The 26,645-nt window shown below is 50.6% G+C and overlaps 9 protein-coding genes across 9 annotated transcripts; 5 read left to right on the top strand and 4 right to left on the bottom strand.

Annotated features, from left to right (window-relative positions):
* Nucleotides 1-552: 552 nt before the first annotated feature.
* BDV14DRAFT_210126 (chromate transporter-domain-containing protein) lies at nt 553-2,624 on the top strand (the record flags this gene model as incomplete). Its single annotated transcript, XM_073775814.1, has 5 exons — nt 553-634; nt 949-1,076; nt 1,157-1,278; nt 1,332-1,909; nt 1,963-2,624. The coding sequence occupies 5 exons, from the start codon at nt 553-555 to the stop codon at nt 2,622-2,624; spliced, it is 1,572 nt and encodes a 523-aa protein (XP_073626107.1).
* Nucleotides 2,625-3,723: 1,099 nt separating this feature from the next.
* Nucleotides 3,724-5,482, bottom strand: BDV14DRAFT_191161 (putative P450 monooxygenase; the record flags this gene model as incomplete). Its single annotated transcript, XM_073771454.1, has 4 exons — nt 3,724-3,825; nt 3,941-4,514; nt 4,571-5,207; nt 5,278-5,482. 4 exons carry the CDS (start codon nt 5,480-5,482, stop codon nt 3,724-3,726), a joined length of 1,518 nt encoding a protein of 505 aa, XP_073626106.1.
* Nucleotides 5,483-10,440: 4,958 nt separating this feature from the next.
* BDV14DRAFT_210124 (Zn(II)2Cys6 transcription factor) lies at nt 10,441-12,674 on the top strand (the record flags this gene model as incomplete). Its single annotated transcript, XM_073775813.1, has 6 exons — nt 10,441-10,566; nt 10,624-10,678; nt 10,732-11,755; nt 11,812-11,921; nt 11,969-12,255; nt 12,313-12,674. Exons 1-6 carry the CDS (start codon nt 10,473-10,475, stop codon nt 12,672-12,674), a joined length of 1,932 nt encoding a protein of 643 aa, XP_073626105.1. The 5' UTR covers nt 10,441-10,472.
* Nucleotides 12,675-12,720: 46 nt separating this feature from the next.
* BDV14DRAFT_202180 (alpha/beta hydrolase) lies at nt 12,721-13,731 on the bottom strand (the record flags this gene model as incomplete). The annotated part of the gene is made up of 3 exons (XM_073773941.1): nt 12,721-12,771; nt 12,824-13,531; nt 13,615-13,731. The coding sequence occupies 3 exons, from the start codon at nt 13,729-13,731 to the stop codon at nt 12,721-12,723; spliced, it is 876 nt and encodes a 291-aa protein (XP_073626104.1).
* A 232-nt stretch (nt 13,732-13,963) lies between these two features.
* BDV14DRAFT_210119 (cytochrome P450) lies at nt 13,964-15,832 on the top strand (the record flags this gene model as incomplete). Its single annotated transcript, XM_073775812.1, has 4 exons — nt 13,964-14,487; nt 14,574-15,094; nt 15,148-15,436; nt 15,512-15,832. Exons 1-4 carry the CDS (start codon nt 14,098-14,100, stop codon nt 15,830-15,832), a joined length of 1,521 nt encoding a protein of 506 aa, XP_073626103.1. The 5' UTR covers nt 13,964-14,097.
* A 2,496-nt stretch (nt 15,833-18,328) lies between these two features.
* Nucleotides 18,329-20,386, bottom strand: BDV14DRAFT_210117 (amino acid permease/ SLC12A domain-containing protein; the record flags this gene model as incomplete). Its single annotated transcript, XM_073775811.1, has 8 exons — nt 18,329-19,037; nt 19,100-19,309; nt 19,368-19,450; nt 19,504-19,666; nt 19,716-19,821; nt 19,875-19,985; nt 20,032-20,139; nt 20,200-20,386. 8 exons carry the CDS (start codon nt 20,384-20,386, stop codon nt 18,329-18,331), a joined length of 1,677 nt encoding a protein of 558 aa, XP_073626102.1.
* A 936-nt stretch (nt 20,387-21,322) lies between these two features.
* On the top strand, nt 21,323-22,795 carry BDV14DRAFT_177276 (PEX11 domain protein). The gene is made up of 3 exons (XM_073769386.1): nt 21,323-21,559; nt 21,614-21,771; nt 21,845-22,795. Exons 1-3 carry the CDS (start codon nt 21,367-21,369, stop codon nt 22,232-22,234), a joined length of 741 nt encoding a protein of 246 aa, XP_073626101.1. The 5' UTR covers nt 21,323-21,366; the 3' UTR covers nt 22,235-22,795.
* A 541-nt stretch (nt 22,796-23,336) lies between these two features.
* BDV14DRAFT_210115 (uncharacterized protein) lies at nt 23,337-25,153 on the top strand. Its single transcript, XM_073775810.1, has one exon. The coding sequence runs from the start codon at nt 23,364-23,366 to the stop codon at nt 25,098-25,100; it is 1,737 nt and encodes a 578-aa protein (XP_073626100.1). The 5' UTR covers nt 23,337-23,363; the 3' UTR covers nt 25,101-25,153.
* A 399-nt stretch (nt 25,154-25,552) lies between these two features.
* BDV14DRAFT_210112 (uncharacterized protein) lies at nt 25,553-26,383 on the bottom strand (the record flags this gene model as incomplete). The annotated part of the gene is made up of 2 exons (XM_073775809.1): nt 25,553-25,820; nt 25,893-26,383. The coding sequence occupies 2 exons, from the start codon at nt 26,381-26,383 to the stop codon at nt 25,553-25,555; spliced, it is 759 nt and encodes a 252-aa protein (XP_073626099.1).
* Between the last annotated feature and the right edge of the window lie 262 nt (nt 26,384-26,645).

Below are 26,645 nucleotides of genomic sequence, written 5' to 3'. Positions count from 1 at the left end.
GCTTGCCCCGTGAAGATACCAGTTCTTGACGTAAACCGTACAATGGCCATCGTAGCCACATATAACTAGGGAGCCAAAGGACTAACTTGGAAGGCGCGATCCATACCCGTCGGGTCCCCATTCCACCTTCCTACCTGAATTAAAATCATAGAATCGTATCAAGAAGGAATGGCCACCAAAAGCGAAGGAACGACCCAGGCGCCAGTCCATGGCGCCTTCCTTGTGAGGAGGGGAACTTTAAGGAAGGACCGACGTACTTCGCTTGACGAGGAAGGGACGGGGCATGTATAAGGCGAGAGCGAGCGACCTCCGTGCTGGTCGAACCTGCTTGAGGAACAACAAGAGTTTTTATACTTCTGCGTGCACGTCTACGTACGACTGGCTTTACCGTCAGAGGGAAGTGGGTGCCCTCTTCTCGTCTCAGGCTTATGGCAGTATTGTAAGTCTTATAGCTCCTAGTCGTCTACGGGTAAAATATAAATAGATATATAAATCGCTCTCTCTTTCTCTCTTTCTTCTGACAAAAGCCTTTGAATCCATCCTCCGCACAAAATGCGAATCCTCGACGGTGTTAGAAAAGACCCGGTGGACGCCAAGGCGCGCCAAGGTTCCGCCAATGTCCCGCTCGGCGCACGTGCATGGGGTGCTCATCATACCTCGCGAATTCGTTGAACTTTATCCTGTCGTGCCCTTCACAATTTTTTTTTTTTTTTTTTCTTGGATCCGAATTGCTCAATCTTTCCTTTTTTTGTTCTTCTTTATTCATGACCTCTCCGTTTTGAACAGCCCATACAGACGGTACTGAAAGTGACGGAATGAGCGCCTTCCTCCCGCACCAGCCCCGCGCAAGCCTAATCGCGTCATTCCAGTCATTGCGACAGAGAGCCCTCTCGCGCATTGAATGCGCCCGAGATGGCAATGGCAGCGCAAATGATAACTCCCTCGTAGCCCGGTTAATCGATGTATTCCGGCACACGTGGGACCTAGGCCTCACGGCGTTCGGCGGCCCCCCGGTCCATTTCCAGATTCTGCATGCGAGGTTCGTGGAGAGGGAGAAGTGGGTAGATGAGCAGACGGTGCGTGCAACTACAACTCTACCCTTACCCTGAACATACATGAAGTAGTTAAGATTGCTGACAATGATGTGAATGCATAGTACCAAGAACTCTTCGCAATCTGCCAGGGTCTCCCCGGCCCAGCAAGCACGAAGATGCTTTTTTGTTTGGCGCTGTTGAGGGGTGGGTTTGTTCCTGCTGTTGTGGTGTTCCTGCTCTGGTGGTATGCCTACACCTCCCTTGATTCAAGATTACCACCGCTGAATGGCTTTGCAGTCTACCTGGTGCGATCGGAATGTACGCCCTCTCGCTCGGCGTGCAGCGGATTGACTCCACCCTGCCAGGGCCAGTCTACGCGCTCTTATCTGGCCTAAACGCGGCGACGGTGGGTATAATTGCGCTTGCAGCTGTGCAGCTAGCGGAAAAGGCGATCAGGGATAAGATATCGCGGATCTTAGTTATCTTTGGGGCTTGCGCCGGGTTGTGCTATAGTGCGCTTTGGTATTTTCCGGTGCTTATGCTTGCTGGTGGAGTTGCAACAGCTGTTTGGGATGGGTGGCTTGCTCAGCAAGTTAGAAGGGTTAAGGTTGCTTGGAGGGATAGACAAAGGCAACGGGGGAGTGGAAGCGACGAAGGGGGTAGTGCGGACGCTCAAGACGTAGAGCGGGTCCCTGTTCGGCATGGAACACAGGGGGTCGAGATGGTAAGGCTGAGAAGAAATGATAACACCAACACCACAGGAAGCGCAGCAGCCGGGGGTCCATCTGACCCCAACAATCTAAATCCGCCTCCGCCGGCCCATTGCCATACCGTTCGAGTCCGCGTCGGCGCTATCATTCTGGTTATCTTCTTTGGTATGCGCATCACCCACTTTCGTCTGGATCAAAAAGCTGATAAGATGTCCTAGCATCCTTCATAACAATAATGACCCTCCGCGCGCGCCTCAGCACACCACCCCTCCCCCTCTCGCTCTTCAGCAACATGTACCTAGCCGGAACAGTGATATTCGGCGGCGGCCCCGTCGTGATCCCGCTATTACGGTCGTACGTGGTAGACCCAGGCTGGGTGTCAAGCAGGGACTTCCTAATCGGCCTCGCGATAATCCAGTCGTTCCCGGGTCCGAATTTCAATTTCGCGGTGTTTTTGGGCGCGCTTGCGATTCAGTCAACGGGTAGTGGTAGCTCGGATGGAGGGCAGGGGCAGGCGTCGATCCTTGGTGCAATACTTGCGGCAATAGGAATTTTCACGCCGGGCCTAACCCTCGCCGTCGCAATGCAATCGTTCTGGTCTGTTTTACGACGCCAGAAAGCCGTGCTGGACTTTTTGAGGGGCGTGAATGCTACGGCCGTTGGGCTGGTCTTTACGGCTGTGTACCGGCTCTGGGAAATTGGGTATCTTAGTCCTGAGCGGGGCGGAAGTGAGGGCGTTAGTCTGGCTAGGGAGCCGTGGTGGGTTGTTGTTGCTGCTGTTACGTATGCGGAGAGTCGATGGTTTGGGGTTCCGGCTGCTGTGGCGATTTTGGGGGGTGCGGTTTTGGGCGTTGTTTGGTTTGGGGCTGTAAAACCCTGACTATACTTGGATGGAATGGATTGATTGGAGGTGGTTGCTTGGTGGCGTGGTAGGAGGGGTTGATCCCTTAGATGTTTAGTAGGTACTTACCTAAATAGATAAGTAGGTGGTGCGGTGATAATGTTCCTTGTCCCTTCTCGTATACATACGTGGACGAGAGATGCGTGCAAAACCCTATATCAACTCTGCGCGGTTCTCTGACTTGCTGACCACATTGAAAATAGTTACTATCTGAGGCTTTCCTTGCCTCGTCTCAGGCTAAGTTGCCTTCCTTCCAGTCTCCTCTGTACGAGGCAACCTACGAGGCAACCTACCTACAAGGCAACCACCTGCCTGACACAAGGTGATAGACCTCGATAACTTAGGACCCCTGTTGCTTCGAACTTACCATGCAAGTCGAGGCCTTTCTGTGCGCTCGTTACACCGCATCTACAGTCCTGTGAGAGCTCGTATGAAATGGGAAATCTAGACCTGTGCATCACAGCGTCCCGCTGCATCCAGTACTGCAATTTTATATGCATCGGGCCGAGCCAGGTAGATGTATTCCAGGGAAGGATTTAACAGATCCCTTAGACCATTCTCGAACACACCCGATTTCGTGCTACAGACGGGATGGGAGAAGATATATCTCCGCGGAGCATCATGTTTGTCGATGGCGCTTCAAACTTCTCTCGGGTTACTGGGATATCATGTGCTCGGCTAGGCGGGTTTCTATAGGCCAGCAGCGGGATACAGTTTAGGAAAAGCTCTCTAGAGCTCCTGGGGCAAATTGATACCCGAGAGCTTTTGTTGAGAAAGATATATTGGCAACGAGGGTCGCCCGACCTGTGACATATTTACGGCTCGTTGTACGAGGCGGGTATACACATCCGTCAGATGGACAGGGTTTGGGTGTTACACTTCAACAAGAGTACCAGCTAAGCCATATTCTGTTGTTATCTTAAAAGGTAACGTGAGTTTATTTGGAGAGCTCGGGGACGCCTGGGCCATGAGGACAGACTGTCGCGAGTCTACCTCTGACGCAGGAGGTCTGCAATCTGATACTGGAACCGCGGCGTGTGCTCGTGAGATCTTCGGCCAGCCCTCGGGTCAAATGGCATTAGAAATGTTGTCCATTCGTGGCCACCCAGGGTTCCCGTTCTTTCAAGTTAATCCAAACGTTCTTCCAGGTCATCAATGGCCCGGAAAATTCGCGTTCGGGCTGGGCGTCTGTGGTGTATCAGGGGCTTGTTCCGCATCGAACTTCATGAGTAGCTGTTTCCAGAGTCAGAGACACGGGGTAGGCAATAGAGAGTCGGAGGACAGTAATTACTTACTGCAACTGGCGCTTTGTAAAGCATGACCATGGCAAAGTGCTTCCCCAAACAGACCCGGGTACCGGCACCAAATGTGAGGTTATATTTGTCAAATAGCTTGACCCGCTCCGGGTCCCCAAGCCATCGGTCCGGGTTAAAGTCTTCAGCATCTTCGCCATATAACGCCTTTTCCCTGTGGCATATAAATGGGTTGCTTCCCACTTGGGCGCCGATGGGTATCCTGCGGCCGTTGACGATGATCTCAGGGTCCAGCGCGGTGACCCTACGCGGAAGGATACTAGACGAACTCGGATGAAGGCGTAGGGCTTCGCTAACACACGCGCGATAAAACGGGAGATGCTTTGCAACTTCGTTATACGTCGGCACTGGGGTTGATAAATGCCCTGACTCGACGGCTACCTTGATCTCCTTGATCACCCGGGCGTATATAGCCGGTTGTGAGAGGATCTCCGCTAGAAGAGACGAACAGACACTCCCAAAGCCGTCTGCGCCTGCGCCGAGAATTAACCATACTTCTGCTTGGATTATATTCTTGCTGAGTTGATGACCGTCAGGTGTTCGGGCATCGAAAAATCTATATCCCATCTGTTGATCAGGAGTTTCTGCCGGGAGGGTTCGAATAAAACGTACGCTTGAACGAAATCATATGCCGCCTCGCCCTCCTCAGACTTTGGGGTTAGTCCCTCAGCCAAAGCCTTGTTCCGAGTATCGAGCACTTTGGACGCATGCTCAGTAAGGTTCCGGAAGAAAGGGCTTCCTTCTGACCCAACCTTGAATCGCTTCCCCACTGGCAAACGTACAACGAACTGAAGGAGTCCACTTATGCGCGCTGCTGCCCCGATCACCCTACATCCGCTATGGAATGCCTCAATCAGTCCATTGACGTCTGCCCCAGCCTCGATATATCCAACGGGGTACCGGAAGGCCAGATCCGTTATACTATCATAGGATAGAAATGTGGCCCATTTCGATAAGTCGGTAGGCTTCTTGGGTGTAGCGCAAATTGTTCTCAACTTGCCAATCCAGTGGATAATGCTCTTCGAGATCAGCGATTCCATGCGCTGAATGTTTGACATCGCGTACGCGGACGCTACGAGTCGGCGATGCGCTGCATGCTGGAAGGGGTCGCTAATAAGAGCGCTGGCGGGCGTGTCCCAAAACTCTTGGGGAAAGAAGTTTGTTTTTGTTGCGCGACGATTGTATATCTTGAGTATGGCACTGCTTTCAGTGAACAGAAGCAGGTTTGGCTCGACGCGAATGACTGGGCCTGGGAGAAGCAAGTTGGTTCAAGTCCACAACAGCCTTTGAATTAGATGGGCAGGGCGGCGAGCACGTACCGTATTTCTCTCTGATTTCCCAGTGTAAAAGCGTCTCTCTGCCCCAGAACACGTGCCATGCCGTCCAGAGAGTGGTAACGCCCGCCCAGAACGGACCGGGGTAGTGCCTTAGGGGGTGAAAAAGTTTGTAGTATATGATCTGGCAGGAGATATACACAATGGCCAGGGAGAGAGCTGAAAGAATAATGGAAGAAAGCGCAACCATGTCCTTTCGAATAACCACCAGGTACTGGGATTATGTTCCTTAAAAAGTAATCAATTTCTCATGCGAGGCTGAAGAAGGTGTCTTCCAGGCTTATCCCCGGAAACGACGTTGGTGCCATGGAGGGGTGTTCTTTCCCGGCATTTTATCAGTTCCTCTTGCCGGATAACGGCACTGTGCGAAGTATCTGTGTATAGTGCTCTCAGATATAGTCCTAGCGTAAGACCAGGATTAGTTTTTTGGCCTTCTCTGATAGGTGACAGCCAGACAACTACCTGTAGTTGCACTGGTTAGAACTAGGCGCATGTGAAAGTGTTCCCTATAGATGGCGTAGTATACTTGGCTTCCAGATCCAACTCCAATCCTCCATGCTCCGATATAGAGCCGTAGTAGTATCACGCAGGGTTTCTTACAGGATGGTTGCAAATCCATCTAGGTTGGTGATGTTGGTGTTACATCCAAGACTCAGACATTGCATGGTGACAGACCCTCAAGCCCAGCAGTCGTACGAAGGGAGTCGAATTTCGCACGAAAAAGCCAGAAAAGCTGGAGCATTTAGGGACCGTGTGAAGCCCGCGTTCAAGGTAATTTTTGCGCAGGATACTCGATACTATAATATCTAAACATTCAGGGATGCCACCGTTCGACCAGGAGGGCGTTTCAAATCTTTGAAATCCAGTGTAGTCCGAGGATCCGTGCTGGATATAAATGAAAACTCCGTCACTGTTTTCATTTACGGCGGAGGTGTCCTGCGTTGAGATAAAGACCCGTCAAGCAGGTAATTTGTCTTCAAAGAACCGCAAGGATGAAGTTCTCGTTTCTACGCAAATGGCAACCATGGTGAAGGCTTGGTCAGCTTGACGAAATTTGAAACGGCTTGTATAGCCCAGGAAACCACCATTGTGCCACTCTCAGGGTGACGATACCGGCGGTTACCCGCTGCAGGTCGGATACCAGTCGATCATCAGCCGGCTCATGTAGGGCACTGTACCACTACATCGCAGGGGCGTAGTTTCTGATCTTATAGCAAGAACCAGCAACAAACTCCGAGCTTCCGGTAGGTGCCTCTAATCCTCTAGTCAACCAATACATCCAGCGAGGTCTATGCGAACTGACCCCCTCGCTTATCGAGCTGCAGTTATTCCTCGTTTGCCTTCCGCTATCGGCGTCCTCGATACTACAGCGGCTGCATATCAGACAGCCAAACATCTTTCACCACGCCTTAAGATGTTATAGTGACTCTGCGGGTCTCTTTTCCACTTATGGCCACTTTCAGCGACCGTTCTCAAAACACGCATCTTCTCCGTACAATAAGAACCCATTGTGATCCTGCCTGCTTTCCCGCTGCTCCTCTGTCTCTGGGATACGATTACCCCATATTGCAATGTCGTCTGAAGCCATAGCCATCCCCAAAGACCTTGCTAAGCAATCGGGTTGTGTATCCATATGGCCAACACTCATTCATCCCCGTTATAGGGATGTGAACGATGATGCCATCAAGCTGACTCAAAATTACAATGACGAGCTGCAACGTAAGCTCACAACACATACAATCGCCCAGATTCCCAAGTTTGGACCCATGCATCTCACGGCCCTTACCATTCCGTACTGCCGTGACGACCGACTGTCGCTTATGACTCGATTTTGCGAGCTGATATTCCTCAATGATGGTATGATTATCCTCAGACTGTCTGAACCGTCTGTGCTAACAATGCTTGTTAGGTTACTGCAATGATACGGGTACCGATCGGGTAGCTCTTTCTTATACCTATCCACCATAACTTCCTAAACGTATCGACTCAGCTAACGGTTGACACTACTACCAAGGTGCAAGCTTACAATGATCAGCTGCAAGCCTTCTTTTCGAACAATATGAAGGATGATAGCCAGTCCCCCTCTGCCAAGTCCCAGCAGATTCAGGTTCAGCTTCTTCTTGAGATGCTCGATGTAGATCATACATTAGCCGTTGATCTGATGGCTACCTACAGCCGCACTCTGCAAGAACCGAATCCTCCCAAGGACACGGGCATGTCTTCCATGGCTGATTATCTTGCTTTCCGTTCCAGTAACCCTAGCCTCCAGTAAGGAGATTACCGTCAAATCCTCGAGAAACCGATATTTTCTGACATTATTCCTAGGATATTTCAAGACATGTGCTGTTTTGGAATGGGCCTCAAGCTGAATGAGGCTGAAAAGAAGAAGCTTGAGCCAATCATCAATGCATGTCACCTCTCGACACTTTTGATCAATGATTACTGGAGCTGGCCGATAGAGGTGAACAAGTACCTCAAGCAGCTTGTGAAAGGACCTACCAAGCTTCCCTTAAATACCGTTTGTATCATGATGCAAGAGCACAGTTGCTTAGAAGCGGAGGCGCAGCAAAGAGTTCTTGATGAGGTGGTCAATCAGCAGAAGGTCCACCTTCAGATGATTAAAGAGCTAGAAGACGAGGAAGGCCCCCTCTGCGAGAGATTTAAACTTTATTTCTCGGCCGCTCAGCATACGGCATCTGGGTCGGAGTACTGGAGTTCGCACAGTACGCGGTATCCGAAGAAGCATGACTACGAGCAGGGTGAATGCTATGTTGAGGACGGGCAACTTAAATGCAAGCCGTTTATCCCCAACCACAATGGGAACCAAGTTGGCAGGTGCCAATGTACGAACCATAGCATCGATATGGATGGGCTGCAGAACGGCTTCTCAATCAAGTCTCATGGCAGTAACCATGAATTCCCTCGTCCAACATCGGCATTGAATGATACTCATTTTGCATGCGTAGCAGGAAATGGGCATGTCTATCCAAAGAAGAGTATTCCTGGAACTCGGTCAAATGCCCTGACAAATGGTTCAAGCCTTAAGGAACCTCAGGAGCCTCATAACGGACTCAAATGCGAATTTGTCCAGGCACCTGATAACGTTAGTAGCCTTCCCTATATCTCCATAGTTGTATCCATCGCTGACTTACAGCTTTCAGGTTGTGCTCGCTCCGTACGAGTATCTTGCAACTTTACCCTCCAAGAACATTCGTGACAAATTTATTGACGCGTTGAACATCTGGCTTCAAGTTCCGCGATCGACTTTATCCCGCATCAAGAAAATCATAACCCTGCTCCATCACGCTTCACTAATGTACGTATTATTAGTAGTCTCGGAAACCACAGCCAAAGTCTGATTTGCTTTATAGGGTCGACGATATCGAAGACAACTCTGTCCTCCGGCGCGGAAAGCCCTCTACACACGTACTCTACGGAGAAGCCCAAACAATCAACTCTGCCAACCATGCCTTTGTTAGTGCATTTGCTGAAGTACAGCACCTTTGCCACCCCTCTGCAACTGCTAGTTTTGTTAGTATGTTATGTTTTATTCCCTATCGGTTCCCTTGGGCTCACGCTTTGCTATAGGAGAAGTTCAGAATATGCACTGCGGCCAAGCACTCGACCTCTCCTGGAAATACGAGACCTACTGCCCCACCGTCGACGAGTATATGATAATGATTGACAATAGTAAGATCTCTCTAGGGCTCAGGGATTTGGTTTACAACCTCAGTCCTAACCTCCATCACAGAAACAGGCGCCATGTTCCGCCTCTGCGTTCAATTAATGCAGGGAGAATCTAGCAACCCTTGGTACGCCCGTCTCACAATGCCCAACCTAAGGACCACTGACAATGTTCCAGTAAACATATAGACCCCAATCACTTCGTCACCCAGCTCGGCCGGTACTTCCAGGTCCGAGACGACCACCAAAACCTCGTCTCAACCGAGGTACGCTAACCCTCCCTTTCCCTTCCAACCCCTTTACTAACAAAAGAATCAACAGTACACCGACCAAAAAGGCTTCTGCGAAGACCTAGACGAAGGCAAAATTTCGCTTCCACTAATCTATACCCTCTCGAACCCGAAGTCTGAAGCCGCAGGATCCGTCATCAAAGGCATACTGCAGAACCGCTCAAAGGACGGCCTCCCTGTGCCCGTAAAGAAATATATACTGCAGCAGATGGAGAAGGCTGGGGCACTTGATGAGACGTTGTCGCTTGCGAGGGAGATGCAGGGCACTCTTGTTGATGAGTTGCATAGACTTGAGGATGCGTTTGGGTCGAAGAATCCGCTTGTGGAGATGATTTTGAGGAGGCTGTGGGTTTAGTTGGGCCTTTTAGGGGCCTCTGAGGGAGAAGAGCAACTCTAGATAATGTCATGCGTGGCTTGTGAGCCCATATGGCTCTGTGTTGATTTTGTTCGTTCAGGAAGATCTTCTTGGCTTGTCTACGACAGTGGTGAATCCTTCATAAATTAAAGCTGACGCAGTGACCTTCAATCTCAGTGTTCCGTCCAAGTATTAAAGTTCCCCTTGGAACGATGTAGTGTTGTTGCTCCTTTCCCTTATGTATTTGAGAGCGTTATTGTATTGAGGACGAAATGGTGATATCCCGGCAAATATGTATTTCTGGCACCCGCCACATTGAATCTCGACAACAACGCGGTTTAGTGCCCAATAGCTACCCAGTGATACCGGAACAGAATATCAAAGAGTACCTCTTTGTTACCATAGCTGTAGGTATTCTACTATTTGACCTGAATCAGGAAGCAGCGACTGCCATCCATGGTATAGTAGGACGCGTGCCTTCCCCAGGTGTCGGCGAGACGCGTCAACAACAACAACAACAACAACAACAACAACAATAGCAGGCAGGACTGAGACATCATAAACAGGCACAGAGACATCGGGTCTTTCCTTTCAAATAGCTGCCTACTACATATACAGCGAGCAGCGCCTAAGAGACGCGTTGCTGTGGAATTGATTCTGGCTGCGGCGATGCGATGCCTAAGGCATGAAGATAACCCATTCCCATGCCAAGACCATGACTCAGCATTGCTTATGCAGATTGCATAACTTCAGGATACCGGAAGCACTGCCGGTCTCTGCTGCACGTTCGTTCGACAACAATCATCTTGGCAGGCCTTCCAACAACTTGAACCCATAATCCTTTTGGAACTATGACAGAAGCCAGTCTATCTACTTGCCTATTGTGTCCTGTCTGTCACGAGACGTTCCAGCGTGCTGAACACCTGAAACGCCACGCGTTGACCCGTGAGATCTACCTCGGCCATTCAGGATAGAAAAGATGATTGCTGATCTATAACGCAGATAACGATGAGAGACCGCATGTATGCCAGTATTGCAACTTGCAATACAAGCGGAGGTGCGTGGTTTTTATCCTGGCTCCTATCGGGCTCGCCCCTGACAATCGCGCAGTGATGCTCTACGACGACACTGGAAGACGTGCAGTGAGCGGATAGCTGCTGGACATGATATACCTCGCCGGAGCCTTTCTGGTAAGAGGAAACAGGCATGCGACTCATGCACGTCAAGGAAAAGGGCTTGTTCTACGGGCATGCCGTGTGATGAGTGTGCGATGAGAGAGACGGAGTGTACTTATCATCGTGCTCATCGTCAGAAGGCTGTCTCTTTTGAAGAGCCAAATAATGCCCAGCAAACAACCAAGATCTCGGGACCTGGACTGTGGGGAATTGAAAGCGGGGGTCCAGGAAATCCAATTTCTCGTTTCGGCTTCCTGGCGCATTTCACCAAGGCGACTGGTCTGAACGAAGCATACAGCTACAGGCCTACCGACAGTGCGACGCCCTCACTAGGTGGCATAGAGTCGGATATTCAAAGTGAGTATGTAGATAGTACGGCTTCGTCTAACCCTTTTGACGCTTATCTCAACGAGTTCGGTCTGGATTTGGACGCGGATGCGACGTTTATGAAGGATGCCGAAAACACATCTATCACTCAGAAAGCCAATGAAATATGGAACTCAATTCAACAAGTCTCATTGGACAGCCGAATGCACAGGCCGAAGCCATCATCGACAGAATGGTTCTCATTCTTCTCCCCTGTCAACGTCGCTCACTATCTAGATCTCTTCTGGAGTCGCTGGTACCAGCATTGCCCAATCGTGCACAAAGCCACATTTGCTCTCGGTGGCTGCTCGCCTCTTTTGCTTGCAACAATGATTCTCATCGGCGCTTGTATGTCCTCGCCAAGCTCGGATCACGACACGGCAAGACAATTTCTTGACGTAATTGAGGAAGTCATCTTCTCACATTCGCTATTCATGGAGTCGCCGAGGGTCGGAGCATCAAATGAAAATCTTCTACAAACACGCGAGAATATTCAGGTTCTTCAGGCCACTTGTTTCATGTGTTTACTGCAGAAGTGGGAGGGAAGTTCAACTGCCAAATTGAGGATGCAGCGACATCGATTTACTGCTTTTGTTGCTGCAAGTATACCTGTCTAGGACTTCAATGCTGAGCTAACCTCATCTTGTAGACGACCAGAACGATGGGGCTATCCCAAGCGGTCCATCCTGTGGTGGAACCCGACGCTAGCTTGAGCGTCGAGGACTGGCACAACTTCGCTCTGAAGGCCCAGATGATAAGGTAATTTAAACTGAAGGGAGTATAGCTCAGTGTTAACGGGATTGCAGGACCTTCAACCACGTGTTTCTGCTCGACTCAGCCTTTGTAATCTTCCACAACTCCGTGCCGCGAATGGTTCTACAGGAAATGACCATCGACCTCACCTGCCCCGAGGTTGTTTTCCAGGCTGCTTCATTGAAAGATTTCAAGGACGCATTAATGAGGCATAAAAGCCGTACGCCACCACCGTTGCTCACTGATTGCGTTCGCAACCTGTGTGCCGAAGCGCCAAATCCAGAGGTAATAGCGCATCTTCACAACGAGAGCGCTTTGAATCTGTTTACTATTGCTACTGGTAAGGAGCTAATGTTGTTGACTTTATGCATAATGGGCCTGCACTAACATTACCTAGCCATTCATGGTCTGATATTCCATCAGTTGCGCGCATTTTCACCTCTTCCTTTGGCAACGAATCCCCTTAGGAGAGCCCTTGACCGGTGGGAGAAAGCGTGGAATAGTAGCATAGGGAAACTCCAACCGCTTAACAGTGGCAATGTTGTGGCATTCCCGCTACAGGCAAGAGAGTTTGCGGCATTGGCCAGAGTTCACATTGAGAAATGCCATCTCAGCCCTGCGCAATGGCACGCTATGCTACAGCAACTACCAGGAAACGTCGCAGTCGAGAGCAGGGATAATTTAGCGACATTTGACCAAACAGGAATGGATCAGGTGGCAAATCTCATATTGGCCGTCGAGCATCTAGGTCTGCAATAACTACGATGCCTTCAGGCGGCTTTAGCGACGTGCTTTTCCAGCACGGCTACAACTCGACGCAAACATTCCAGCATTTCTTTGTCTTCACCCACATTGTCTGCGTTCAGGTCAATGAAGCTCATGTGCTCAAACCCATGGCCCTGACCCACTGCTTGCTCCAAATGAACGTCGATCCCAAACTCTGCCATCTTCTCCGCGGCTCGCACACTTTGTTCTACTCCGACAAGTACGTCCGCGTCACCATGCAATAGAACCACGGGCGCGAAGTTTCTCTTGAGTCCAAACGAAACCGGGAAGAGCACGCGGTATTCGTTCGGTATCACTTCTGGCCCTTTCACAGCAATGCGAGCGGCAAGTCCCGGGATCCGAGTGAGGACGTCAGGAAACAAAGCAGCCTCGTGCAGTGCTTTGATCAAGTTGAACCTCTGATCCGTCGGGGGATTTGCAGGGAAGGGATATCCGTCAAGCACCTTCCCGCCTTCCATTGCTTGCTTGATCTCGGCGACAGTCCCTGGCAAATCCTTTGTTGGACCCTTTAGAATATGCCCCGGCTGTACGTATCTTTGACTGGAAGGGTCGAGCATGCCGTAATTTGCAAGGACCGCTAGGGCTCTCGGACAATCAGGGTGCGCGGCTGCGGCTAGGGCGAGGTATCCCCCGGCGCTCGACCCGGCTATAATGATGCGATCGCTGATGTTCTTGACAGCCCATTTGATTGCGTCGAGCGCATCGGCGAGGATGTCAAGTCCCGCCGCTTCGGGGAGGAGACGGTAGGAGGGCGTTGCATACGTCCAGCCTCGATTCCGGCAGGTGTTAATCAACCAGTGCGGGGGGCCGGTGGTCTTCTCGCCGAGGACCTATTCAAGCCTTCATCAGTTTTTTTTTTTTTAGTTTTTTTTTTTTTTTGGTCATCGCCTGGGAGTGCTGCTGAGATATTTACCAGATATCCTCCATGGAAGTGCACAAGCACGACTCCCTTGTCGGATGTAGTTTCCGGCTTCGTGACATCGATCGACAACGATAAGTCGTTGGCCTCTTTGAAAATGTGGGTTGACATCTTTATGCGCCATAGGGTGATATTGTGGTTTCGACTATTTTTCAACGATACCCTGCGAGTTGCGATCGGTGTTGCGGAGGTGAAGGGGGTGAATTCCGCGGTACAGCACCACGGCAGATCATACCCGGTGGATCAACGCCGCGGTCGATCGGAACTGCTCCCCAAGGTTCAATTCTTGCAAAATAAGCCAGGAACCTGACTCAGGATATGGAGTATGCGCGGTGATCACCCTCTTCTCCCCGTTTCCCCCACAGTATTATCCGGTCCAAGAACCGAGGATGCCCAGATTTATATATTCCGTTGCCCCCTCCCGGGTAGTTATCCTCATGCTCGGTCTTTTTGATCGAACGGGACGACAAGTTCGTAATGATGACTAGATTGAGCGACCTTGTTCTGGGGGTTCCTGCCCTTGGATTCCTGCCTGTCTTGAGCACACTATGCTTTACGACCCTCCTACTCTACGTCGTCTACATGCGCTTCCTACATCGACTGTCAAAGTACCCAGGTCCACTTTTTGCATCTCTCAGCAACACCTACAAAGCTTATTATGTCTACAATCTTACGATCCACGAGAAGCTGCTTGAGTTACACATGACATACGGCCCGGTTGTGCGCGTGGGACCAAATCACCTTCATACGTGGGACGCTGACGCAATTGCTCCGATCTACAAGGGCGGCCGCAGCATGGGCAAGACGGAGTTTTACAATGCCTTTACGGCGTTTAATCCGAATTTGTTCGGAGGGAGGGATGAAGATGTATGTACCTTTCCTCAACCCCTTACCATTCAGGGCAATCCGGGCGGGAATATGGCATGGCTTCAACGGGAACTGATAGGACGTAGATCCACGCGCTCCGGCGTCGCCAGCTGTCGCATAGCTTCGCGCAGGTCTCTGTCCAGAAATTGGAGCCGTTGATTGAAGGCCAGATGAAGATCCTCATTGACAAGCTGCGAACATACGCCGCGACCGGTGAAGCCATCGACTTCAAGCACGTGCTCTCGCTCTACGTCCTGGACATCCTAGGGGAAGTAGCCTTCGCCAAGCCTTTCGGGGTGCAAGGGAAAGGTGAAGCAGAGGAACTGCACGCGATCAACGATCACCTTCTCCTGGCTGGAGTAATAGGCGAATTACCCTGTCAGGACATTACTAAGATGTTGTCGCGGCTGAGCCCAGTCCCCTGGATGCGCCGTCTCATGAAAAGTCGCAACAAGCTGAAGGAAATCTGCGCCCAGTGCGTGCGATTCAAGATTGAAAACACCTCCGACCGTCCAGACCTCCTAAAGAGTCTCGTGGAGGCCTCAGATCCAGAGACTGGAAAGCGCTTGACGGAGCAGGAAATAAACTCCGAAGCTTTTGCCGTGCTGTGAGATCCCTCGCTCTTTCTCTCTCATTTGCAGTTCTGACTGGTTCTTGCAGCGTCGCTGGCTCGCACTCCACTGCAGGAACACTCACGCTCCTCTTCTGGCATCTGATCCAGAACCCTGACGTACTAGGCAAAGTCCAAGAGGAGATCCTCGCGACGCTCGGCTCACTGCCGTCTAACCAAACCTCGTACCCTATATCTGGCCTCGAGGCTTCACTGCCGTATACGATGGCTTGTATCCGTGAGAATTTCCGCATCAACCCAGTATTCACCATGCCTCTGTGGCGAAAGGTCGGGTATCCGGGTGGACTCGACATCGGACAGCATCACATTCCGCTGGGGGTGAGTCTAGCAAACCTATTCTTACCTTTCAATATCCAGCATGCAATCAGTGCCCACTAACGCTCGGGAAATTAGACAAACATCTGCATTTCAAACTACGTTCTCCACCATAACCCCTCGGTATTTGGCTCGGACCATGAAATCTATGATCCTACTCGCTGGTTTGACCCGGTCTACAACAAGGAGAAAGGCCGGCATTTGATCCCTTTTAGCGTCGGGCATAGGATGTGCATTGGGCGGAATCTAGCAATGACGAATATCCTTAAGAGTGTGACCACTTTGTTGAGTTTGTTCGATTTTAAGCCCATTAAGAAGAGGAAGAGTGTTGCTGTGCGGAGTCCGGGGATTGGGGAGATGGAGGGGGAGTTCCTTGTTAGGGTCAGGTTGAGGGGCTAGAAAGGCATCGCCCTCTCGGTTTGCCACGGGCGAGATTATACATCGTGCCAAGAATGGAGGTTATTGGTATCTCATCGCCCCTGTCCAATTCAACAGGGCATAGCAAGACCGGCTCAACAGACCATCCCCCCAAGTCTGCATACACTTTCTCCAGTCACCACATCAAAGGAAAAATCTCCGCATGCGAGGACAATTGATTGACACCAAACATCAACATCAAGTTTCCCTTACTATAAATCAATGACAATCAATCAATACTCCCTCGGACCCTCAATGCGCTCAAGCTCCCGCACGCACCATCCAGCCAATCCTTCCCCGACACGTGCACGTCTCAGTCCAAAAGTCTCAATATTGCCGCATCGCATCCTCCGCGGATGACAGATCAACGGCTCGTTCATGTTATGCAAGGGACCAATTCTAAATTTGCCCATGGGTAGCTCTGGCCAAGCCTGGCACAACAGTTGAGCTCTCTTGTCCGAGGTGTTCTCCGTCCAGCAATCGATCAAGTTCCTTACGGCTCAGGAGCTTCACGCAGTCGACATTGCAATCATTCGGAAAACGCCGAGGAATATTGATCGGCTCGTGCGGCTGCGGGTTTTATTGGAACACGAAGCAATAACGGCGCGGGTGGGTTTGCAATCCAACTGTTCGCTTAGGTTCGTCGGAGGTATTCTGGAAGATCTTCCCGAGTGGCTCGTCGATCTGGAGCTTGATTTGTGGTGTGGTTGGATACATCGGTCTTGTTCAAGAGAGCTATTGCTTCAATCCGTGAACTGGCATTGCGATATGGTCTAGGGGATGAAAGATGGCAACTTTGACCTTGCTTTCATCTCGCTCTATTGCTGCAGAGACCTGTCGGAATCGAAAGATTGACAGCCATTTTCGACTATGGAGTTTCCCCTGAATATTGCGTCGATTTCGATATCCATATCGCCATAAAGGCGTCTTCAGGTCTATAAATCAAGCCTGACTTCCGTCCTTATCGCTCTCTATCTTCTTCATCACCCACACTCGCTCAAGAGATCACAGTCAATCGTTTGCACATTTCTGCACTTCCAACTCCGATCTCAATTCAATTTTTCCCTTTACAAAGTAATTTGCCTCACGCATTCCCCATTGTCAAGATGAAGCTCAACGTAGTTCTCTCCCTCTCTGTTCTCTCCGCGCTGGCCCTTGCCGCGCCGGTCCAGAAGGCAGATGTCACTGGTATTGAAGGTCTGCACCCCGTCATTGACTATATCTCCCCTGCAAGAAAAGAAACACAGTTGCTGATGCTTGTCGCTCCTTAGCTCGCGATGCCGATGTCCTCAATGCGCGCGGTCTGCCGCTCCTGAAGACCAAGCTTGCTGTTCTTGGTGCCGTCGGTCACGGTGACCATGGTGGTGCTGACAAGAAGGAGGACGATAAGAAGGATGACGATGAGAAGAAAGACGACGACAAGAAGGACGACGGCAAGGACGATGGCTACGGCGATGAAGGTGAAGGCGGCAAGAAGAAGGAGGAATACAAGAAAATCGACTATGAGAAGGAAGAGCACAAGAAGCTGGAGTACGAGAAGGAGGAATCGAAGAAGCTCGAGCTGAAGAACGATGAACTGAAGAAGGAAGAGTTGAAGAAGGAACAGCTGAAGAAAGAGGAATCCAAGAAGGAACAACTCAAGAAAGAGGAGTACAAGAAGGAGGAGGATGAGAAGAAGAAGGAAGAGGAATGGAAGAAGGAGCAGCTGAAGAAGGAGGAACACAAGAAGGTCGATTATGAGAAGGAGGAGTACAAGAAGGAAGAGAGCAAGAAGGGTGATGACAAAAAGGACGAGAAGAAGGACGACGACTACAAGAAGGATGACGACAAGAAAGAGGATGACAAGAAGGACGACGACAAGGACGGCAAGAAGCTCGACGGTTTCAAGGCCAAGGGCGAAGGCAAGCTCAACGTCTCCTGGAGTGTCTCGAAGGGCGGAAAGAAGGAGTTTGGCGACGACAAGAAGGACGATGACAAGAAGGACGATGACAAGAAGGACGATGACAAGAAGGACGATGACAAGAAGGACGATGACAAGAAGGATGACGACAAGAAGGATGACGACAAGAAGGATGACGACAAGAAAGATGACGACAAGGACGGCAAGGGCAAGTTCGGCTTCGACAAGTTCAAGGGCATTGGTGCCAAGAAGGTCGTCGCAGTCAAGGTCGGCGCTGGAGCCAAACTCGGCGCCGGTAAGGGCAAGGGCAAGGGCAAGGACATCGATTGCTGAGCGGTGCTAGGGTCAGCACTGGCCTTTCTCGGTGAAATCTACCACTGTGGTGGTCGGGGATGAGGGCTCTCGGGGAGAATAGGTGGCTCTCATAGGGGGTGGCGGAGGACTTGCATGGCTAAAATGTATTGTACTGAAGTAGGGTGAGAGGATGTAATGGCAGATTGTATTTCCTTGAATTCATCATACCTTGATATCCTTCGTAACATTTCCCATCCTACATATCTCCATGACAAGTTACGCATCTACTCAAACCACCCATTCAACCACCCCCCAACCCTCCCCCTCCTCGGCTTCTCATAAAGCGCCTCATAAGTATCAATCTCCTCCTTAATCCCCCCCAACCCCAAATCCGCCTCCCCAAGTCGAACATACCTCGTCCTCTTAAGCCCCTTCCACCCCATAAACGCAACAACAAAAAAACCGACCATCGTATAACTTGTGAAAAATGTCGTGGTATCCCACTCCCCCTCTATGAAAACCGTATACCCCAGTACAAGCGTCATGAGAAATGTGCCCGCGAGCGCATACCAAGCGGCAAACGGCTGAAAGCGTGATTTGTAGGGGAGTGTATCCCGACTTATCCCCTTTTTCTTCATCGTATAGTAAAAATGGAGATACGTAACCACCGTCCCGAAATAGTTCAACAGGTAACTCGCCGTGCATATACCAACGAACCAACTCAGGACCGTCGAAGACGTGTTGCCTATTTGAAGCAGAGAGAGGAAGCAGAATAGTAGCGAAATGGTGACGGCGTAATAGGGCAACCCGTACTTGTTGCATTTTGCTAGAAAAGACGGTGCCTTTCCATCGAGCGCCATGCCGTGGAGGGTTCGGGCTGCAGAGAATATAACGTTGTTGCCGGCGGACAGGACAGATGTCATTATCAGGGCGTTGACGAGGTCCGGCACGCCCTTGATGTCGAATTTTACCATTGAGATTACGTAGGGCGATCTATATTTGTCTTGTTAGCGCTCGAATTGCAGAGGAAAATGGAGGGATGAGGGGAAGCTCACGCAGCACCAGTCCCACTTCCTTCCCTCTCGCCGGAGATCATATCAGCGAGCATTTGGTCGTTGTAAGGTATTACGATCCCGACACAGAGGGCCCCGCCAATGAAGAAGAACATTAGGCGCCAGACGAACGAGGAGAATGCTTTGCCCATTAGGCGGCGCGGGTTCTCGGCTTCGCCGGCGGCCATGGAGATGAATTCGGGGCCGACCATCCTGGTTCAAGTCAGGGATTTGGAATGGGAGGAAAGTAGGTAGGTAGTGGTGGGCTTACGTGAATGATCCCTGGATCATGCATGAGAGTAATCCGAGAAAGCGGCCTGTATCCCCGGGCACAAGATACTCAACGAAAGCTCCCTAGGCGAGAGTCAGTACAGCAGCCGAGTTACATGAAGGTGGTGCAGACGCACTGGGTCCCTCCAATATCGAAACCCATAAGGATCTCTATCTGGGTTACCGCCGACCATCGTGATGAAGGTGTACATCATCAACCCGAGCATAAGGAAGATCTTGAAGATGGACATGTAGAACTCCGAGATGCCAAAGTACTTAACCGTAAGACCATTTAGAACACTAGGAATAGTTAGCTAGGTCTGGTATTGTGGGGACGGTGATGCCGCACGAGTAAATAACCAGACAAACGGCAACTACCACGCCGACGTGGACCCTATCTGTCCAGTAGGTTAGGAGCACATGGATGGCCGTAATCTCATATGGAATATTGAATGCTAGCAGCCTATTAGAAATACCAGAGACACAAGGCAGAAGACAGAAGACGTACCCATAAGAAAGAAGTAATTCCAGCCCATCGCGAAACTTAGTGCATCGTCGACCCAAAAGCCTGCTAATCTGGCAAACGGAGATGCGATAGGTATATACGTGACCATTTCAGCTATTTCTGTTAGTATCTGACCAACGGCGTTGGATCAGCGGCATACCGAAGCACTGGTTAACTGCGAGGACAATGGTCCCGTAAAGTACGAAGCCGAGAAAAAGACCAGCAGGTCCACCCTTTGGAAGGGAAGCTCCCATCTGCACATAGAGAGCTGGAACATTTAGTGTCTAGCCCAAAGCCCGACCTCATTGTCTGATTAGAGGAGAAATACAAGTCCCAATAGCGCCACCAACAGCAAACAACTGAATCTCCTTCCCTCCGAGCTTCCGATGCAGATGCTGCGATCCGGCAGAGATCAGCGCGCCTGTTTCAACTACAGCTGTATCAGCGGTTTTCCGGTTCGATTGCGACTCGGTCGCGCTTTCTCGCTCATGTTGGGTTTGACTTGATGCCTCCATAATGGCGGAGCTTTGTGGAAGGAGGGAATAGGTAGTAAAAAACGGGTAGTCGGCAAGCCGAGAGCTTTCTGCAAGATACTTGAGTGGGGTGCAGAATCTAAGATCTCATCTCATCTTATCTCCTCGAACAGGCAGCTGCTCACTAGCGTATAAAGGCAGAGCTAACAATGCAGCAGGAGCCCCTCGATCACCCCGCATCTATAGTGGGTGTACTATGGATCAGGACGCCACGGCGCATTATGCCACCAAGCCTTCCGCCTATGGCTTCAAGGTAGCAGGGTCTGATGACTGCATGATGTGTCTCGGATACCAGATCACCAGTATCGTATACTAAGAGAGAATCCTGGTTAGAGTGGGATGATCTCATAATGCAAGCCAGAGGTTGAATCAAAGCTAAGATAAAAAATACGATGTCGGGGTCATCTGCCAGCCCGCTTGTTTGTCTAGAGGGGGATGCCAGGGTGTCATTGTGCATGTTGGAGTCCTACTATTCGACGCTCCCGAGGGGATCCCGATCCTGGGCTGTTGTGGCACACGAGCGGGCAGGATCTCGACGAACTTAGGAATTTAGATCATGTCACGAACTTTATTCAACTCTATCATTATGGCATATGGTTTACCTAACCTTATCTCGTTTACCAACCTTAAGCGCGTGGTTCTGTATCACGCGGGTTTGCCGTGGGGGTCTTGGGCTCATGGCGGCCCGGTCCTCGCGCAGACTATTCAAATTTGGACTCTCTACTACTTGTTTTGGTACCTTTCAGTTGCTAGCGATAGGGAATGGCAAGAACATCCTGCTAACTTCCAAGACCACAGCAGGTGTTTTTGATTTAATATACATACTCTCACATGATTGGCCACATATCGTCTTTAAGCGGGTCCTTCACCCCACGAAATCCCGCCCGAAATCCCCAACAACCCGGATCAAGCCAGACAGCCACAAGTCATAAGTCACAACTCCAACCTAACAACATATCAAAATGGCCCAAGCTTCCCCCCAATCCGAGTCTGGGGTATCCCCCCTTAAAAACTTAGTGGTCTATACAAGCCAAACACCCGGTCTCGAAAAAACACTCCGCCTAATCCAAGCCACCGCTCAAGTCATCGGCTTCAGCACAGACAACAGGGCACTCGCAACGCAATGTCTTACGGCGCGTGATCAGCTTGCCCTAGGTATGTATATGAGCCTCATTCAGTAGATTCAGAGTATTAATATGGTCATCGCAGGCCGCCGCTACTTCCGCCTCCTAGATTTCTACGGGTGTTTCGAGCGCGTGCACTATCTCATGAGTACGCCGTCGTCGAGCGGGACGATATTGGCTGTTATGGAGTTGGCACAGTATACATTCTTGGGACTTTATTTGTTTTTGGAGAATTTTACTATTGTACGTGCCCTTATACCTTCCTTGCATCCTTCCCTTGATGACTGGATGAATTATTTATTAATGCGTGCTCCAGCTCCACGACATGAACGTCGCCCGCGTAAACTGGTACAAGCCGCTAATGACTGAAGCGAACAAGTTCTGGTTTTACGCGCTGAGTCTGTCGATTATGCGGTGTTTTTGGGAATTATTATTCCCTACTGTCTCAACTATCCCAGCCAAGATCTCCGAAAAGGACAGCAGCAGCGGCAAAGGCAAGGGAAAGGGCAAGGGCAAAGCTCAAACTCAACAAGTCACACCCCCCAAATGGCCGCTTATCAAGCGGATTATCATCGACGGATGCGATCTGACTCTACCGGGATCTTTTATCGGGTGGGTTCCTGCGAGTGGACTGCAGATTGGGATCGGGATGGTTGTTAGTACGCTTTTGGCGGGGCATGAGGTTTGGTTGAGGCAGCAGCGGTAGATACGCAGGATGGGAGATATGGTATGGCTTGTTTGGTTTGGGGGATGGTTCCGTTGACTCTTTGAGTTTTGGTGCTGTGGCTTTTGAATTGGATAGATTAGAGGGTTGATATATACGAGTGTTCCTAGAGAGATTTGGTCTAGATCAAGCTGAGTAGAAGGAAACGGTATGCAAAATTGGAATGTATACTTCATCGTCGGGAGTCATAATTTCGTTTGTGGTGGTTTGCCGGGTGGTTCGTTGCTTGCGGGGTGTCCTAGGGAGCTGGGTTGTGTCGTTTTGCAGAGGCGCGTTTTCGACATTAAGGCATAATGCTCGACAATAACTGTCCTGTTCGCGCGAATATCCGGCTAGATGGACATAGCACAAACCTACACTTCTTGGCGGGATAGCAGCGGTAACTCGATGGGGAAACTGGAGCGCAGACGGGGTTCGCTGTGGGTACATTTGCTGGGTACGATTACGACGTACGACTTACGAGCCCGTCCTCTTACGAGATTTTGTTTGAAATTGTCAGCAAGAGTTCAAGATTCTGAGGGGTTGAATAAAGCTGTTAAGTATGGTCTCCGATGCCGGGGATGGTAAGCATAAACTTTCCACAATCAGATTGATTAGATTTTCATCTTATCAATCGTAACCTTAACCCCTCATCACCCTGAGTACTATTGCTGTCCTGGTAGAGAACAAGAAGGCCCGTAAATAGTAGGAGAGGAAATACTTTCCATTTCGCGATATGCCGCCATTGACCAAAAACCTTGCTCGCAGGTCATGCATTTGTCAATTCCGAATCCCGAAACCAGCCCAAGCTTCCAAAGTCCAAACCATTGAAGGATATCGAATTTTCACACTACGCTCAAATCGAGGGAGATCTTCCAAGCCAAATTACCGATCGACGACTTATGTTCCTTGCTTATGCAGTGTGGATAATGCCGAGAACCCCTGCCCCAGCATGACGCATGTTTCGTTCCACCCATCGGTAGTTTTCCCGGTCATAGATCCGAAGGAAACCGTGAGGTTCGTTCCCCTTAAGCTTGAGCCACGGCCATGTCATGTGTCGCTTGCCGCAGGTGACAGACGGCGATCTCCTTGACAGTTGACACTTTTCCGTGCCGGAGATCTCAAAAGCAATATGGTCGCCCGCTGGCCTGTCGCGAACGGGCTGTTCCTTCTTACACTGCAAGCTACAGCAGGATTTGCGAAGCTTAATTGGTCGCGCTGCGAATCGAATGCAGAGCTTGACTGTGCGACGTTGACCGTGCCCCTCGAGTATGCTGACCCCGATAATGGCGCCCTGGCGCATGTCCCCATCGCTCGATACAACGCAACGGTTCCCAAAAGTCAGCGAAAAGGCTCTCTTTTGACAAACCCCGGCGGCCCCGGATCCTCTGGTATCGATTTCCTGGCGAATGGCGCTGCCGAGGGTATCTCAAATGTCACAGGTGGCTATTACGATGTTGTCTCGTGGGATCCGCGCGGAGTAGGGTCGGCGCTGCCTTTGTTGCAATGCTGGGACACGGCAGGGGAGGAGACAAGAGCATCCGACTCTGTCTCTGCGGCAGCGGAGATTGAGTATAGCCAGTTTCGCAATGCGAGTTATATGCCTGAGTACTATGCGGCCCTTCAGGACTACGACGACTCTGTCGCCGAGATAGCCGTTGCCTGCGCGGATTATAACTCGTCAGCACTCTTTACCTCCAGCGCAGCATATATTGTTCGCGATATGGCGGCGATCGTGGATGCCCTGGAGGGGCGGGAAAATGCGACGCTGAACTATTGGGGATTTTCGTACGGGACGATCATCGGTGCTGAATTCATCCAGACATTCCCGGAGAGGGTCGGGAGGATTGTATTCGATGGTGTCTTTGATCCCGATGCAAATGCGAAGCCGTATACCAGCCAACTGCCTCATGACCAAGTCAACGTCAGAGAGGCGATCGATGATTTTGTTGTTTTTTGTGCAAATGCCGGTCCAGACGGGTGTGCTTTCAATGACGGTCCAAAGAACAGCAGTGCAATGGACCTCACGAAGCGTCTAGCGAGTCTCCAGGCGTCACTATACGAGGATCCGATTTTCGTTTCAGATGGGTCATGGTCCATTACTGTCGGCATGTTCAGTTTCTTCATGTACTCCTTCTTAAAACTTCCAACGACATGGCCTGCAGTCGCATCAGCAGTGAGCGACCTGGAGAAAGGCGACAGCGATCTCTTCTCCAATCTTCTGACTGGTGCAACAATCGTCACAATCAACGAAAGCGCACCAGACACTGGATCAATGGCCGGATGGCCCATTCAGTGCACAGATAATTCCCCTTCCAATTCCACCAACCTAATTGATGTCGCCGACCTGGTCCTCGACATCTCGCTTGTGGAGGAAACTCCTTGGCTAAACGCCGACCTCTCGACGCTGTCCTTCTGCCTCAACTTCCCCGACTACCGTCCCCTTGTGCGCAACAACGGGGCTTCGAAGTTGAAATCTGGCGAAACGAACGCAGCCCTCACGAAGCACAACACTTCTGTCCTGATAGTCAACGCTTTTCATGACGCCGCTACACCCGCTAGTTCGGCGCACAATTTGCACAACTGGCTCTCGACGTCCTCGCAGTTGGTCCTGCGTCGCGGGCCCGGGCACACAACCATCAGTGTCGCATCGCTTGGTCTGGTCCAGACGATCCGCGACTACTTCATCGATGGTGTTCTCCCAGAATCAAAACAGATTCATGATCTGAGTCAAACAGTATTCTCCTCAGGGATTGATCAGACCTCGACAACACCAGACCCAGTTTTCAACGGGACATACAACGAGTCGGAGAGGACATTGCTGGAAGCTACCTACGAGACACTTCTCGCATTCTTAAGCTTGCCATGAAATATTTTGGACTAATGTCGATGATCTTTGGGGTCGATTTTGGCGTACCGGCGGTGTTAGTTTAGCATTGTAAATTAGAGCATTCAGTACATAGAAGGATCCTTATCTCATTCCTCGCAGGGGCCATCCCTTAGGCGCGTGCCGCGATCGTTCCTTCCCCCCAACAACCGCTCCTTCCAATCTCATGTCCTTACTAATATCGGCAGCAGTGACTCGCGACGGGTGGCGTCGCTCCTTCCTAGTTATCAATTCCATACAACGGCGTGCTACTCTGGGGAAGGTGTGATGGAGGCCCTATGCTCGCTCCTTCCATACTCTACAAATTTGCACATACTATGAGAAGATATAACTTTCCCTGTACGAGTAGATAGAAACTTACATTCAGGCGCATGGTTTACCTAGGGCAGCTAATCATCATAAATAGAAGCCTAAGATTACCATCCCCCTACAGGTCAAATAAAAACCATCCCCAATCCAGCCAATCCACCAAGGATAATATGCGTAGGCTGCGCAGCAAACCGTCCAACTCCATCTTCAGAGTCCGTTCTTTCACTCCCATCAGTACCATCAGTGCCAGTCGGCTGACCTGAGTCCGTATCCACAGGTGTCAACGTAATATACGGAAGCGCAGGCTGCGGAAAGTCTTCGTTGCTGACGCTCGCACAGGCCTCGTGGCTATTGGGCGCTGTTGTGCAGATTGAGGCTGTGTTTGGGCAGCACCTGATTCGCCCAACTTAGTATACAGCAACCTGAAGGAATGAGAAAGAGAAATTAAAAGAAGGGAAAGAATACCATGGATCACCACCACACTGCTCCCACGCATCAGGACACCCAATATAAGGCGGTGCAGTCATAGTCGGGAGCGCTGTATTCTCAGCACCAGACTCAACGACTGCCATAGAGACGGTATATATCTCGTCACTGTCATAGAAAGTCGTGTAGGTTGTCGGATTGACGCCCTCGACTGCAATCGTGCAGTCTATTCCTGGTCCCTCGGGCTGGCACTCGTCGATCAGGGTGTGGCCCTCTTGGCTACTGCCGAGACGATTAAAGGAGAATGTTCGTGGGCCGAAGGCTATGGTCATGCTGTGAGGATTGCCGGGACAGTCGACGCCCACGTAAGTGGTTGTGTCGTCGTTCGAGTCGATGCTTGAGACGAGGATTTGGCGGCGGGCGTACAGGTCGTCGGGCCATTCTATGGATATGGTTTCGGTGGGCTCGGGGCATTGAGCCCTGGTGAAAGTAATCAGGGCTAGAAGACAAACTATGACAGTTTCTTGCATGGTGGTGGGTTAATGAAGGCTCGTTTGGTGGGAGATTTTCGTTCTTAAATGTCGTATGTTGTCGTCCCAGGCAGAGTATTTATGTCCAGGGACAGGCATCTCACGGTACCGAGTGCTCTGGCGACTTTAAACCCTTGCAGTCATGCACGTATAATAGGAGAGAGTGTTCGTTGATGCCAATGCTCTGCTCCAGCGAATAGTAGCATGGCTTTTAGCTGTTTCTCGTGTTGAAAGCCGGGGCCAATTGAGGTAGGTCTGGGCA

Source organism: Aspergillus stella-maris (assembly GCF_047715825.1).
Source record: "Aspergillus stella-maris strain CBS 113639 unplaced genomic scaffold BDV14scaffold_44, whole genome shotgun sequence".
Taxonomy (NCBI): Eukaryota; Fungi; Ascomycota; class Eurotiomycetes; order Eurotiales; family Aspergillaceae; genus Aspergillus; species Aspergillus stella-maris.
This window is presented reverse-complemented; position numbering and strand designations above follow the sequence as displayed.